The 16,710-nt window shown below is 40.1% G+C and overlaps 1 protein-coding gene across 1 annotated transcript in view; it reads right to left on the bottom strand.

The window, feature by feature from the left end:
- The window catches only part of GABRR3 (gamma-aminobutyric acid type A receptor subunit rho3), a 74,074-nt gene that overhangs the window by 36,671 nt on the left and 20,693 nt on the right, over positions 1–16,710 (bottom strand). Inside the window, exon 3 of the mRNA XM_056808523.1 lies at positions 2,580–2,647. Coding sequence (XP_056664501.1) covers positions 2,580–2,647 — 68 coding nt within the window. The remainder of the gene's footprint in view (positions 1–2,579; positions 2,648–16,710) is intronic.

Raw genomic sequence — 16,710 nt, 5'->3', positions numbered from 1 at the left:
CTAAGTACTGCCACGTATTAACTCATTTGATCATAATTGTATCTTTAAAAAAAAACAAACAACCTTGCCTTCTGTGTTGGGATTAATACTAAGTATCAGTTGCAAGGCAGAAGAGAGTTAAGAGTTGGACAAATGGGATGAAATGACTTGTCCAGGGTCACATAGCTAGAAATTATCTGTGGTCACATTTGAACCCAGGACTTCCTATCTCCAGGCTTGGCTCTTTATCCACTGAACCACCCAGATGCCCAGATCCTAATTGTATCATGACATATTTATCTGCTTTAAGTCCATCCTTCAAAAAGCTGCCAAATAATTTTCCAAATGTATGGGTTTGACCCTGATTCCTATGCTCAAAAACCTTCCATGATTCCCTGTTACCCAAAGGACAAATTGCAAACTCTGAACTCTAACCCTCTCCAGTCTGACTCTAACATAGCTTTCATACTTTACTCTCCTTTATACACTCTATGTTTCAGTCCAACTGGACCAGTAGTTGTTGCCCAATTATCTTCTATGTGTCCTTCCAGGCAAAAAATCAACTCGCATTTATTAATTAAAGACTTTCTGTTAGGCTCTGTGTAATGGATCTTCCCATATACTTAAAATGTAGTCCCATCTATGTCTCTCTGCCTTTTGAAATCTTTCTTCCAGGCTGAAATCAGGTACTATGTTCCCTCTGTCTACTTCTCCATCTCTGTCATTGTTTCTGTCTGTCTTGACTTTTTCCATTTTCTGTATAAATAAACCTCTTTCCCTAAATTTCTTATGACACTTTTTATATTTATCTTATTCAAAAGATGTATTTTAAAAAATAAAGTCATACTTTCCATCTTATAATTAATACTACACATTGATTCTGAGGCAAAAGAGTGGCAAGGGCTAGGCAATGGGCATTAAGTGACTTCCCTGGAGTCACACAGCTAAGAAGTATCTGAGGTCAAATTTGAACCCAGGACTTCTCATCTTTAAGGCCTGGCTCTCAGTCCACTGAGTCACATAGGTACCCCCATTGTGGATGTATTTTAAGATTATTTTAGGCTGTATTTATTTATGTATTCTTCCCTATTAAGTTTAAAGTTCTTTGAAGGTAAGGACTGTTATATGATAACAATAAAAGGTAGCATTTAAATGGTGCATTTTTTATTTGTTCCTGGCACTGTGCTAAACACTTATCTTTGTCTTTCTATCATCTAGAAGAGTGCCTTTGTGCATAGTTTATTTAAATTTATTAAATGTGAATTGAATTGAATTGGATGAGGAAAAGAAAGAAAAAAGAAGAAAGCAATAGAAATTAAAATTCAAGAATACTCCTTAATAAGCTGACTGAGAGGTGCCAAATGAGACATGGAAAGCCACAAAGGTATTTTATCAAATGAATTGAAGTTAGTAGGGAAAACTCAAAATCCAAGCACTCTATGTTAGTTGCCTTCAAAATGAGACCATGGCATTACTTCTCATGGGTGTGTGTGGGATCAACCAAATGGAACGTGGGAAGATGGGTTACACGATACACAATAGTCTTCCCAGAAGTCCATCTTGGACTTGTCTCCAACACAAGGACATCGATCTTCACCTACTCTTTCTCATTCAACATTACTCTCCATCCTCCCACCATGGACCTCTGGTTCGTAGCTCCTGAGGACAATTATAATCTTACCTCAACCCTGGCACTTGAACCAGCCAGCAAACCATTCTCTGCTCCCCTTCAAACAACATGTCCAATCTGATTTCTTCCTCCATGTGATCTCTTGTTTCTGCACCTTGTCTCTATTTACAGAGCCATCATTGTTGAAGCTTTTATTCCTTTCCTGGACTACTTTAATAGTCTTCTACTTTATGATCCCACCTTCTCTCTCCCTCCTTCCATCCATCCTCGAAGCTGCCAAAGTTCTTTTCCTGACTTGAATGTTGGGCAATGTTCTTTTTTTATCCTTTTACTATCTATTGTTGTTTTAGAATACGTTCTAGTAAATGGTGGACCTGGGTTCTGCTTAAACAGTTTTAGTGATGAGAGCAATATCTTTATCTCCATTTGTTTTTGGAGAGCTATGTTAGGCAATCCTTTTCATCAGGCTGAACCCTATCTCCCATAACTTTCTTTCATTGCACCTAGTTTTGTTCTTTGGCAGAAAATGTTACTGAAATCATCATAAACCTTCTGATATTGTACAGCTAGGAAAATAGATTGGGATAATACGGAAATACAAGGCACATATTAAAAAATGCCCAGAAGAATTCTGTACTCAAAGTCTAGAGATCTTTGAGAGAGTAGCTCATCTTGGTTAGCACCAAGTAAATACCTGTATAATTTTGGACAGATTGTTGTCTGATGTGATTTCTAAAGTTCCTGCTCCAAGTCCTATGATCTTATCATCTTTTCAATGAATTAAGGGAGAAAAAAGGAAAGCTCATCGATAGGAAGATTAGGGATTGTGTAAAAGGCAGCCCAACCTTAAAAGAATATGTGTAAGAATCTAAAATATGCTTTAAGTGAATGTTTTCTAGGTCAGTGATTTGAATATTATTCTGTGTTAATTTTTTTCTCTGAAAGAATTAATATCATTCAAGATACGTACCTTATCAACTTCTGAAATGCTGTCAATACTTTCAATCTGGACATCTATACCTACTGGCACTGGTGCCCCTGCAATGCAAAGAAAGAGTAGTATATGCAAAAGACACAAAGTAAATACAAGGCAATTTGTGGGCTTAGAAGGGTGGCATTAGCGGTGGGAAGAGTATGTAGGTTAGGCCTTATTTAGTAGAGAGAGCCTGAGCTAAGCCTTGAAGGAGTTGGGAATTTATGAGGCAGAGGTATGGAGGCAACACATCCTAGTCAGGCACAGGACAAGGCACTAAAGTGGAAGGTGGAATATTGTCCAGGGTAGAGGCAACAGAATGGCGTAGTATATGATCAGGTTGGAAAGGGAGACTGGAACTAGATCAGAGAGGGCTTTAAATACTAAACAGATATCTGTGATTCATCTTGGGTGTAAGAGAGCCATTGCAGCAGTGGAGTGATATATTCCTATTTCTGCTTTATGAATGTGGATGTAGAAGTTTTTAGGAGGATGGATTGGCGACGGTAGACACTAGAGTCTGGGAAACAAACTAGGAGGCTATTGGGATAGTTCAGAAAAGAGGGGAAGAATATCTGAAAGTTCTAGCATAGATGGAAAGAAGATTCAGATTCAACAGATATTGTAGAGGTAGAATTGATACAACTTGACATTTCATTGAATATGCAGGAAAAGGAGGGTAAAGAGGAGAGCTCCAAGGTAATGAACTGGGGTGACTGAAAAGATTGGTGATATTTGCAATGGAAACAGAAATTAGGAAGAGTGGTACAGTGGATAGACTGATGGCCTGGAGTCGGGAAGATCCATCTTTCTGAGTTCAAACTTGGCCTCAGACACTTATTAGTTAAGTGAACTTGGACAAGTCACTTAAACCTGTTTACCTTAGTTTCCTCATCTATTAAATAAGCTGGAGAAGGAAAAGTCAATTCACTCCATTATCTCTGCTAAGAAATCCCTCAAATGGAGTCACAATGAATTGGATACAAGTAAAATGACTGAACAACAATGAAGAGTTTTGAGAAGAAGATAATGAGGTACATTTTGGCTTTGTTGAGTTTGAGATTCTCCAATTGAGATACTGGGTTTCATTCATTGTAAAGAAACCTGGCTAACCCTTCTGTAATCAAAGAACTTGACTATTACCAATGTGTAAAGAAATGTAGGATTATTCCTTAGAAATGGGAGTCTGGGGGGCAGCTGGGTAGCTTGTGGATGGAGAGCCAGGCCTAGAGATGGGAGGTCGTGGGTTCAAATCTGACCTCAGACACTTCGCAGCTGTGTGACCCTGGGCATGTCACTTCACCCCCATTGCCTAGCCCTTGCCACTCTTCTGCCTTGGAACCAATACATAGTATTGGCTCCAAGATGGAAGGTAAAGGTTTAAAAAAAAAAAGAAAAAGAAATGGGAGCCTGGAAGTCTCTGAGATTCACTTTATCTCTCTATTCAAAGCTTGAGATCAGTTTCATTATTATGAATTTATTCAACATGATATAAAGAGCTGTATAGATTTGAAGTCAGAAGACCAGTATTGATTCTGCTACTTACTAAAGGCGTGACAGTGGACAAATTGCTTAATCTCTCTGGGTCTCGGTTTCCTCTTTTGAAAAAATCCCAGTTATATGTAATAACTTTCAACATAGGTTTTCCATAATTATGAGATTCAAATTGTCTCTCTCCCTCCCTCCCTTTCCTTCTCCCTGCCAAAGGTGGTAAGCAATTTGATCTGGGTTATACACATATTATTAAGTAAAACATATTTCCATAATTGTCATTGTCATAAAAGAATTCACAAATAAAATCAGATCCCCCAAATAAAAATAAAAATAAGCTAAAGTGAAAAATATTATGCTTTAATCTGCATTCTGACTTCAACAATCCTTTCTCTGGAGGTGAATAGCACCTTTGGTACTAATTCCTTCAGAATTCTTCTAAATTATTATATTGCTGAGAATAGCTAAGTTTTTCAATGTTAACCACCATGAAATATTGCTGCTACTGTGCATGATACTCTCCTGCTTCTGCTTATTTCACTCTGCATCAGTTCATGTAGGTCTTGCCAACTCTTTCTGAGAGTAATCTGCTTATCATTCTTTACAGCACAATATTATCCATCACCATCATATATCACAGTTTGTTCAGCCATTCCCCAACTGATGAATTTGTTAATTTCCGATTCTTTGCAACTACAAAGAATTGCTATAAATATTTTTGTACAAGTAAGCCCTCCCCACCCCCTTCTTTAAAGATTTCTTTGGGATGCAGGACTAGTAGTGGTATTACTGGATCAAGGGGTAATATGAGGAGGCTAGGATGAGATCGTTTACCAGTTTCTTTCTAGCCCAAATTCCCTGATTCTTGAATTCTGTACTCAGAAAAGAAAATTAAAGGTGACATAGAATGCCGGGACTTTCCTAAAATGATCCAGTTCTAGTTTCTACTTGTCTCTCACAAGTTTGGTGATAGCCCTTGAAATCCCTATGCAGCTTAGCTGAGCAAGCACATTTTCTTGTTTCTTGGGGAAACACATTGGCCAACACTCTGCTTCAGGGGTCTTCTGGGTCAGACCCAATTCAGGAAAGTCTAGTCATTCATGTTTGAGATTGGAATGGAATGGGACTGCTAGACTGTCTACTATTTAGCAAAAGATATGATACTTAACATGGGAAAAGTTATTCCCCAAAGATATAATGTTGACTTGGTCGGTTGGTCTGCCGATTTGTTAGGCTTATTTTAGGTCTGGTTATACAATGGGTTCCAGGTCAGATAATGATGGGCCTGGTCAGAAGTATGGATCAAAATTAAGGTGTCTGGATTCTGCATTGAGTTTTTGTACTTGAGTGACTAGGAAGCTTTGACAATGGCAGAGCCTTAGTTTCCTGGATCAAAAAAGTCTCAAAAATGGTTTGATTGTCTTGTAGGGTACAAAAATTCTCCTGAACGAGCATATATGCAGGGATCTTAGCAACTGTTGCTTCCCTTTTGTCCCATTCCTTTGTTTCTGGGCGATTCCAGAAGCCATCTTGGTTGACTAGGCAGAAGAAAGACACAGTGATGTTCCTCCAGCCCAGACTGCCCAGAACTCATCCAACCTGCCTGATTACTCACTCGATTTGGATGAGGCTGGAGTCACTATCTCTGTTCCTTCCTGTGAGATGTGGAGACAGGCTAGACCTTAGCATTTGCCCTGCCACTGACTCCCAATGTCCTCCAAGGCCTTATCATCTGCATGCTTCTATCCCCTACAGACCCTTAGCATCATTCTAATCTACTGATGTAATGCGAGGACATCTGGGTCTTGTTATCAACTCCATTTTTGAACCCTTAGGATTTTGGGGACTTTCTTCTGCCCTGTAGCTGAACTTTCTTTTAGGTGTGGTCTCTGATGGAATGTGAGCTTCTGGAGAGCAGGGACTGGGCTGTTCATTCACATCTCCAGGGCTTTGCTTATAGTTTGCTCATAATTTTGCTTTTTTTTTTTCTTTTGTTCATCCATAAGGGGGTGATTGAAAGCCTTGGAAGTCTAGAATATTAACAGAGTAATTGAAATTGTAGGCTTGACTTTTTGGAGTAGAATGTTAGAATAATCTTAAGTTAGATTAGATTTTTCTTTCCCAAGATTCAGAAAGTTCAGTTGGAGAAGCATCCCACTATACTCGGGGTAAGCTATGAAGCTATGTAGATCGTTTCTATGTAGATAAAAGCATGGGATTTGGAGTCATAAAGATCTGAGTTCATATCCAGTTTTATACATTTACTAGCTTATGTGACCCTGGGCCCACTGAACCTCTGTTTGCCTCAGTTTACTCATCTATAAAATGGGGATAATAATCACGAGTTTAAGGATTAGATGACACAATATGTCAAATGATTTGATAACTTTACAATGCTGTTAAAATGCTCTTCTAAAATGCAAGTTATTATTATTATTAAGTCTTCTCCTCAGTCCTGTACCCTTGACATTCCATGCTTGAATGCAAATCATTTATGCAATTCTCCAGTAGTCTTGTAAAGAATAGACAGGCCACGGAGGCCCCAAAATAGTGAAATGAAGAGTTGTGAAATTTTAAGTAAAACCTTCATGCGGGCTGGGGACAGCTAGTTCTAGACCACTAACTTGGACCAGGAAGCTTCGCCTTGTGGTCCCTCTTCTGCCCTCTGTGGTCCCTTCTCCCAGGCTCCACCTGCTACCAAACTGACTGCTGAGATATCACAGTACCAGTCTTACTGTCCCACGTGTTGGGAGTAATGGATGATCTCTCCTCTCTTTACAGGTGGGTCGTCAGGCAAGAGAGGGGAAAACCTACCAATGGGATTAGAGTTGGCGGAGACCATCAAAGGTAGTGGTCCAACTCCCTCACCCTGGAGAGGAGGAAACAGGAGCTTAGAATTGACTTGCCAGGAAGCAGTGCCGACAGGATTTGACCTCCGGTGGTCTTCCCACTCCAAATCCAGTTTTCTTTCTTTGAACTACTCTGCTGTTCATGTCAATCACCCTCCCGCCCCATTCTGCCCTGTCCTCCTCCTCCACATCCTCCCTCCTCCCCCATACCCTCAATCCTTCCTTCTCTGGGCTTCTCTGCTTCCTGCCAACTGGCCTCCTCTATCCCCAGCCAGAAAGGGGCTGGACGCTTACTCCTAAAGATAGGATAACAGTGAGTTGGAGGGAAAACTCCCCCTTTGCCTTGAACGAATTAAAAACGATTAAGAGAGTGATCCAGCACTCATCCACTAGTTGACACATATTCCAGCTTACTTAGCTGCTGGCACTGTTTGCCACAGTCCCACCATCCATGGCGTTGGCCTGTTGTTTTCTAAACCACTTTTTAAATGGGGGGGGGACCCCGAGGAGATGTCAAAACATTTCCCCACATTACCCTGACCAACTGCGTCGGAGCAGTTTGGGCAGCTTAAAGAACATCTCCATAGCTATGTAGAAGCGCCACATCCTCACCTTGTACCTTGTTCCACTGTCCTTTGAAGGTAGACTACTTGGAAAATTCCCAACTCAAATTAGGTTGGCATTGAACTCTGGGGATTCTGCCCAGAAAGCTGGAGTCCCTATTCACCTTACAAGTCATGCTTTGGTAGGGGGATTGGGGTGGGAGGAGGAGAGGATGGAGGGGATCAGGGAGGGTATGGAGGAGATCTGTGCTCAGGAAATCTCAAGAAAGGAAACTTTAGCCAATGCAGGACAACACCTTCTTAACAACTTACTGCTGGAGAACTACCTAGGTGACTTTCCTGGGCATCAGAAAACCAAAGTGTGTATTAGTGGTGAGACTTGAACTCAGCTCTTCTCAAGGTTTTGAGTTCAGCTTTCTGTTCATCAAGGCAAGTCTCCTCTGGGTGTGTGAAAGTCACTTTCAATTCCTAGTACTCATTGCTGGAGGCTCCTAACCAGAATTAGAAGCATGATTTCCTTTTGTTCTATCCCACCAGAAAAAAAAATCCATCCCTTTCAGCCCCCTGCCATCTGCAATATCCAAGCTCTTCCCAAAGGGGAATAAGAGGAAAACTCCTAGAAGAACTTCCAAGAGACTTAAGTTAACCTTCTCTTTTGATAAAACGAAAGCTAAACATTCAGTTCCTCCAGACTTCTGCTAGTAGGAGCTTTGGGAGTTGTTCTTGCTAGCTGAACCAGCAGCCTCTTGGCACCTTGACCCCCCCCCCCCCCACCTTTGGGAGACAAACCTTGGGACAGGTGTTACCATAGCAAAGTAGAAAGGGATCTGAGATATAAGGAGAGGGATTGAGTTCGTCCAGCAGATGAAAGAATTCAGGGAGCTGGGAATTTGGGAGACTAACTGAGGTGGCCCATTCTCCCAGTGGTTAGAATTCGGGTATGCAGATCCCAAGGATCTGCCTGATACATAAACCTGGGGAGATTCCCTCTTCTGGCTGATGTGACGTGAGCAACCATGTAGCCAATTGATGAATCAAGGAGAGGGGAGCTTTACTAGGTCTTCCTCAGACATCAGAATTCCCATTTATCTATTTATTATTATCTTGTTTAGCTATTCATCTTAGTTATGACTGAAAATAAGAAACCTCAGGGAAGATCTAGTCAAATAGAATCATGGAATCATAGAATTGGAAATCAATCGGAGCTAATGAATAATCTAGATAGAATTCAATAGAAACTTAGGTACTGAGTATTAAATTGATATCTTGAAATAATGGATCTAATCACCTCATTTCAATGTTAATCAAAATTAAATTCCCTCTTTCAAATATCTACAGATTTCAAAACTCTAAAAAAAGAAGGAAAAACAAAAAATGCAGAATTTCAGCATTGAAAAGGATTTCAAATACTCTGTTCAATCCATAGGTGAACAGGAAGTCTGCCTTCTGCATCCCAATTTTTTTTTCTATTTGAACAACCTCATTTGTGGGATACTTATGAAATAGCTTATTCTATTTCTCCACATTCCCAAATGTTAGGAAGTTCTTCCTTACACTGAATAAAAATAATCCCCCTCCCCAAATTTCCACATATTGACCCTCAGGAGATATTCAGAATAAATCTAATTTCCCTTCTGGTGTACTAAAAAAATTTAGATATTTATCTTCCATCTTAAAGTCAGTACTGTGCATTGTTTCCAAGGCAGAAGAATGGCAAGGGCTAGGCCATGGATGTTAAGTGACTTACTCAGGGTCATACAGCTAGGAAGAATCTGAGGTCAAATTTGAACCCAGGACCTCTCATCTCCAGACCTGGTTCTCAATCCAAGGAAGCTATCTAGCTGTACATCCCTTTTAGTATCTTGAGACAGATAGCAAATATAGTTCTAAGTCTTATCTTTTCCTGGTTAAACAATCCTGGATCCTTTTGTTTCCATAATATTTATCATCCTGTTCTATTGTGTAAGTACTCCAATAAAATGAGGCACTCTAAGGTGACTATAATATTCATTATGTGGTCTAGTCACTACAATCTCTTTATATAATAAATGAAGAGATTGAGATAGATCCAGGAAGCTAAGTATGCTACTACTCAGGTAGTGGCATAAACCTTTATGATTAATTTTCATAGCCACCTAGAATTTAGAAAGGAGGGAACTCAGTATAATATGTATTCCAGCCCTCCTTTTGCAAATGAAATTAAAATGTACATAGATTAAATGAGAAGTACCCAAGGTCACACTTTTGCATTAATTAGTGTAAGAGTTGGATTAAAGCCCAGATCTCCACAATCAAAAGTTAGTGCCCCTTTTACTACATCACTGTGCCTTTCTTTTACATAGACCAATTGCTCTAGACTAACTACTTTCTATACACTTGGGAAAATCAGACAGGACAATAATTTTATAACTTTGTAGAAACATTTGATTGTGTTGCATTTCATTGGATTCTTGTGGTAGGAGCAAAATCCCGAGAAAAGGACAATTACCAGTGTCAGAGGCTGCAGGGAAATCAAGGAGGATGAAGACTGAGAAAAAGCCATCATTTGGCAACTAAGAGATTGTTAGGGATTTTGGAGAGAGTAGTTTTGGTTGAATGATGGCGCTGGAAACTAAAGATATTTAAGAAGAAAGAAGACAGGAAATAGAAGCCCTTCTAGAGACCTTTCTCAAGGAGTTTAATCACAAAGGGGTGAAAAAATATGAGATGATGGCTAGTAGGGATGAATGGATCCCATGAAGGTTTTTTGAGGATGGTGGAGACGTGGGCAGTAGGGAAATGGCCACTAGACAAAGAAAGATGAAGACAAGAAGCAGAGTAGGGGTGCAAGAGGGAGTCATCTGCTTGAGAAGGGAATCACTGGTGCATGTAGAAGGGAGTTTCCTTGGTAAGGAAAAGGGCTACCTCATTGTGTGAGACAGGAGTGAAAGAAGGGGTAGGAGCAAAAGGCCATAAGATTAATGAGACATGAGGAGGAGGTTAGGAGAGGGAGCTCTTGGTGAATGGCCTCATTTTTTTCAGGGTGAAATTTTCAGGTGAGAGGGCAAGGACAGGGAGAACCAGAAGAGGTACAAGGAGGGCTAGAAGAGCTCCTGTTGTGGGTGGGTTGGTAAGTGAATAGTGGGAAGTATAAAAAGATTTCCTCATTAAGAAACACAACATTTGTAGTAGATTCAATCAGTTTGGTTCATGATTTTTTCCAGCTTTGTTCGCTAGTACAAGGAGGAGTGAAGGCACTAAGTGCTGGCTGAAGTTAGGCAGGATGAGTTTGGTCAAGGGAGTGGAGAGAAGAAGAAAGTGTAGAGTTGAACTGATTTATTGTGGCTGTGATTTGGGAAAGGGAAATAGGGTAGCTAGTTTGGGGGTGACGGGAAAGAACTGAGGGGTCAAGAGTCATGCTGTGGATTGGGGGTTGCAAGGCAGAGGGAGATGTGTAATGCCAGTGGACTGTGTGATCAGATAAGGGAATAGAGTAGAAGAACATGGAAGTGGCACATGTGTGAGTGATGGCGCGATCTAGGGTCTGACCATCGTTGGGTGGAGGAGTAAATAGATAGTGAGAAATAACAAAGCTGTGGATCAGGGTGTTTGAGGAAGTACCAATCTATGTGCTGAAATTCCCTAGAATAAGGGCAGGAGTGGAGAAGGGGAAAAACACCGTGAGCCAGCCAGGCATTGTACTTGTGGAAGTAATAAGGGAAGTGCCATTGAGGTATGTGGAAAGCAACGACCAGAATGGAAATGGGTGGTAGATATGGATTAAGCCAATCTCAAAGGAGGAGGGATTGCTCAATGGTGAGAGCAGAAGGAAAATGTGGCAGTGGCAATGGGAAGCAAGGAGTGTTCTTACTCCCCTCCCTGGCTCAATGAATTGGAGAATGAAGCAGGTCCTCAATGCCCATCCTTGCTGAATAGCCTTCTCCAATGCCCCTGTGTTCATTGTTGAATCATCTGCAGTTAACTTTGTTCCACCAGGAACCCTGAATTATAAGGGGACTGATCTGGCCCTTAAACCTGAGCAAACCAAGTGGTGGAAAGGTAAAAAGAACTTGTACAGAGTCCGCCAGCTAGGAATGCCCATCAGGAGCACATGGGAGGCTCTGAGCCCCCCAGGTCAGTGGCAGGAGGAGCATCCCAGAAGTCCCTGCTTTAGCTGCTGCTTTTAATTGCAGACACCCAGCTGCCAGAAGCTCCATATGCTATAATTGATTTCAATTAAAAGAAGCAAAAGAAATAAATCTCACATACATAAGACTCAAAATAAAAAGAGCGTCCTTAGTTATGGGAGACCCGAAGAATAGGGAAAACATAAATAAAGTAAACGAGTGGCAATTTATAACCCAAGTTAAATAAAAAGCTCCCCCTAAATTTCCATCCTAATGTTTCCACGTAATGACTCAATTAATCTTCTAATGCTTTATAAAAGTAAAAACCACTGCAGGAGCAGCTGCTTTTAATGGTAAAGCTAATTAGGAAAACACATTAAGAGTAGAGAAGTGCTTACATTACATTTCGATCAAGAAGAAAGCAGAATGTACATGCAGCCATGGATAGAGATAAATATACAAAGGAAGAGAAAATGCTTTGTAAATTCCTTTTACTTCCAGTGACCAGATTTGCTTGTGCCCAACGAGATAGAAGAGGAAAGCACCCAGAGTTTCTGTATGGGGGCCCTAGGTCAATAGATCACTGGATCTAGCATTACTTGAAACTTTAGAGATCGGTCAGATGATCATAACTTTGGAGCTGGAAACTGGGGTGGACTTATATTGGGTTATACTAAGGAGCTGGTTGTTAAATTTTCGATGTGAGCATTTATAGTTCAGAAACTGGCACATGCTAAAAATTAGGGCTTGCTTTGTTTGCGGTAGACTTAAGAAAGTGATGGAGAGCACAGCTGTGTGGCTCAGTGGATTGAGAGCCAGGCTCAGAGATGGGAGGTCCCGTTTTCAAATGTGACCTCAGACATTTCCTAGCTATGTGACCCTGGGCAAGTCACTTTACTCCCATTGCCTAGCTCTTAATACTCTTCTGCCTTTGAACCAATTCACAATATTGATTCCAAGACAGAAAGTAAAGCTTGAAAAACAAAACAAAACAATGGAGATAAACCTATCTGTCATATGAAAAAAAAATGCTCTAAATCATATTGGATTGGAAAAACAAAAATTAAAACAACCTTGTGGTACCACTTTATACCTATCAGATTTACTAATATAACAGAATGGGGAAATGGTAAATGGAGGAATAATTGGGACACTAATGCACTATTGTTGGAGCTGCGAACTGACAGTCATTCTGGAGAGCAATTTGGGACTATGCTCAGAGGGCTATAAAATGGCGCATATTCTTGGATACAGCAATACCAGTACTAGGTTTGTATCCCAAAGAGATTTTTTTTAAAAAGGGAAAAGTCTCTATTTGTACCTAAGTATTTATAGCAGCATTTTTTGTGATGGCAAAAGAATTGGAAATTGATGGAATACTCATCAATTGGGGAATGGCTGAACAAGTTGTGGCATATGGTTGTAATGAAGTACTACTATTGGGTGCTAAGAAATGATGAGCAGGATCATCTCAGAAAAACCTAGAAAGACTTCCATGAACTGAAGAAGAGTGAAGAGAGCAGAGCCAAGAGAGCATCGCACACAGTAACAGCAATATTGGAGGATGAGCGGCTGGAATGATGCTATTTTTGGCAATACACTGATCCAAGGCAATCCCCAGGGACTCATGATGAATTGATGGAGTCTGCATGCAGACCAAAGCATACTATATTTCACTTTCTTCCTTTTTTCTATTCATTTTTTCTTCCACAAAAGAATTAACATAGAAAAATGTTTTCCATGATTGCACATGTAAAATCTATATCAGATTACTTACTGTCTCAGGAAGAGGATAGGGGAGAGAGGGAAAAAAATTTGGAGCTCAAAAAACTGAATACTAAAAATGGTTGTTACATATAATTGGGGGAAAAAATAAAATACCAAAAAAGAAAGTGTTGGGAAAAATGTTAACAATGCAGATTAAAGGAGCCACTAGGTTGCTCAATGGGTAGAGAGCTAGACATGGAGACAGGAAGTCTTGGGTTCAAATTTAACTTCAGATACTTCTTAGCTCTATGAGCTATGGCAAGTCAGTTAACCCCAGTTGCCTAGAGCTTATTACCTCTCTTCTACCTTGGAAACCATAATTAGTATTGATTCTAAAACAGAAGGTAAGGTTTAAAGAAAATAATGCAGATTTAACATAAAAGTATAGTTCATTTATGACTCCTTCCTTCTCTTCCCAGCACTCCAGCCTGTTTTAAATCATTTACCAGCAGGAATGAACTTTGGAAGGTATAACTCTTTTGTAGTAGCATAGTTTAGAGTTGGAACAAATCATAGAAACTATCTAGTTAAATCTCTTCATTTTACAACTGAGGAAACTGGAACCCAAGAAGTAAAGGATCTTGCCTATGGTAATACCATTTATTAAGTGGGGAAATTAATCGTAGCTTCTCTGACTCAGAATCCAGTTTATATAACAAACAACCCCTTTATTTGATATATTAGGAAATTAAGGTCCAAAGAGGTTGTGACTTGCTCAAGATCACGAAGGTAGTAAGTATCAGAGTCACAATTCAAACTGAGTTCTGATAGTCAATTCAGGGCCCTCTTTAGATATTGTTTACTGAGATCACAGCTCTTAGGACTGCACTTGTTGAATGTTCTGGCCATTTGACCATTACAAAGGGATGAGCTACAATTAGTTATGGAACACTTTCCTCTCTGCTCCAGAATGATATGCCATTTGGGACTAATTAGTTGCCTTTAAACGCAGATGACACACATATCCTTCAGGATGCTATAGACTTTAGTTGTTGTTGTTGTTGAGTTGTTTTTCAGTTGTGTCTGACTCTACATGACTGTATTTGGGGTTTTCTTGGCAAGTGGTTTGCCATGTCCTTCTCTAGCTCATTTTATAGCTGAGGAAACTGAGGGGTAAACAGAGTTTAAGTGACTAGTCTACTATAGTAAGTGTCTGAGACTGGATTTGAATTCAGTTCTTCCTAACTCCAGACTTGGCACTCTATCCAGATTTCTAAAAATTCCCCAAATTGTTTTTTTTTTTGGGGGGGGGTTAGTTTTATGTGATGACCCTCTTACAAAAATGCTTGATATGGAAATACGTCCTGCATAATGATACATGTATAACCCAGATCAAATTGCTTGCCAGTGCCACGAGGGGGAGGAAGACAATCTGGATCATATAAGTTTGGAAAACTTGTGGGGAATTCTGTTATTACATGCAGTTGGTCAAATAAAATATCTTTATAATAAAAAACTCCCACATTTGGCAGCCTGGGATGGAAAGATTAGATAAAGCTAGTAAAATGGTGAGAAATAAAAATCTTCTCTAAGACGCAAGTGTAGATTCAGTTTCCCCATCTGTAATTTGAGGATAGGAAGACCTCTAGTTGTTATAAAACTCCAATGTCTATACAAATTATGCGAATGGCAGTTATTATTCCTTGTTTAACTATAAAAAGTTCTCTCCTCAAGGATTTTGGACAGGCAACTTGAAATAAGGAAACGGACCTGATCAAGGCAGTGAGGTAGCCCCTTTGGAGCTCCTCCATAATTTAATTGTACAGAAAACTCACTGAAGAAAGATGGGCTTCAGGAAAGCTTCTGCTCTGTTTGGTTCCTCCCTTCTTATTGCTCATGGGATGAGAGCCCCCTGGTGGCCCAGAAGGACCACAGCCGAGTGGTGAGATCTTGTTCCTCAGTGTTCTCTATCAGTCAATGACATGGGAAGTCTTGGCAGAGTGCTAAGCTCTGGAGAGACTAAGAAAGCCAAAACAAGCCAACAGAACTTCAAAACGGTCCCTGATCTCAAAGGCTCACACCAAGAGCAAAGGGATTTCAAGGGAGCTTTGAGGGGATCCATAGAGACTAAAGTGGCTCTTCTATAAAAGGCGTGTGTGTGTGCGTGTGTGTGTGTGTGTGTGTGTGTGTGTGTGTGTGATACTGGACCCTGGGATCAGAGGGCCACTAGATGGCGGATTCCAGTGATGTGCTATTAAATATGGAATAACTGGCTTACTGGAAAGAAAAAAGAAAAGCACATAGTCTGCATTATTAAAGTTCTCTTCATCACTCTCTTGAGTCTAGACAATCAACCACACCCAGATTTGTAGGGTTTGCTGATGTCTAAGATGCAAATACTCACACTGAAAATTTAATAATCAGCTCTAAGCTGTACTAGCTGGCTCTAGAACATTTCGGATACAGCCCCAGTTGAATCATTCCAAGGAATGAACGCTTCACTTTTAATCCCAGTGACATAGGAAGACCTAGTCGCAAAAAAAAAAAAAAAGATACCACCTAAAATTTAGGGTAGTTAGGTGCTGAAGTGCATAGAGTGCCTGGGCTGGAGTCAGGAAGACTTATCTTCCTTCTTGAGTTCAAATCCAATTTCAGACATTTAGTGACTGTGTGACCCTGGGCAAGTCACTTAACTGTTTGCCTTGATTTTCTCCTCTGTAAAGTGCACTGGAGAAGGAAATAGCAAACTAAATGGGATTCTAAAATGTTGGACACCACTGCAGAACAGAATAACTCAAAGAGGCAATATAATGTTGTGAAAAGGGATTGAGGGCCAGAGGGTCTGAGATTGAATCCTGGCTCTGACTTGATAGCTGTGATTTTTCAAAGTCATTTAATTTCTCTAATACTTGATTTCCTTCTCTATAAAAATCAGGGGTAGGAGGTAGATGGACAAAATGATCATTAAGTTCCTTTCTAGCTCTAATGTTATGATCCTTGTATTTCTGTGGCAGCTCATAAAATCTCTGAATTGGAAGGGATTTCTGAGGCTGTCTAATCAAGCTTAGACTTGAATAAGAATCCCCTTAATAAAGCTATCTTTGCTTGAGGACATCAGGGTACACCCCGCTATGGCTTGTGAAAACCCTTTCCAATTTGAGGTCTCTCTATGGGTGGGAATTATTTTTAGATTTTACATTTTAATTGACATTTATTAAATACCTACTATGTGCCAAGTACTTGATAAATATTGTTTAATGTTGTCTTAGCCCTGGGAAGTAGATGCTATTATTATTCCCATTTTTCATTTGGAGAACTGAGGCAGACAGAAATTAAGTGACCTGTAGTAGGTTATACAGCTAGTAAGTGACTTAGGTTTTCCTTGACTCTAAGTCTAAGACATTATAATCAC

The sequence above is a fragment of the Monodelphis domestica genome, chromosome 8, assembly GCF_027887165.1.
Source record: "Monodelphis domestica isolate mMonDom1 chromosome 8, mMonDom1.pri, whole genome shotgun sequence".
Classification (NCBI taxonomy): domain Eukaryota; kingdom Metazoa; phylum Chordata; class Mammalia; order Didelphimorphia; family Didelphidae; genus Monodelphis; species Monodelphis domestica.
The sequence above is the reverse complement of the archived record's forward strand: the minus strand, read 5'-3'. Positions and strand labels throughout refer to the sequence as shown.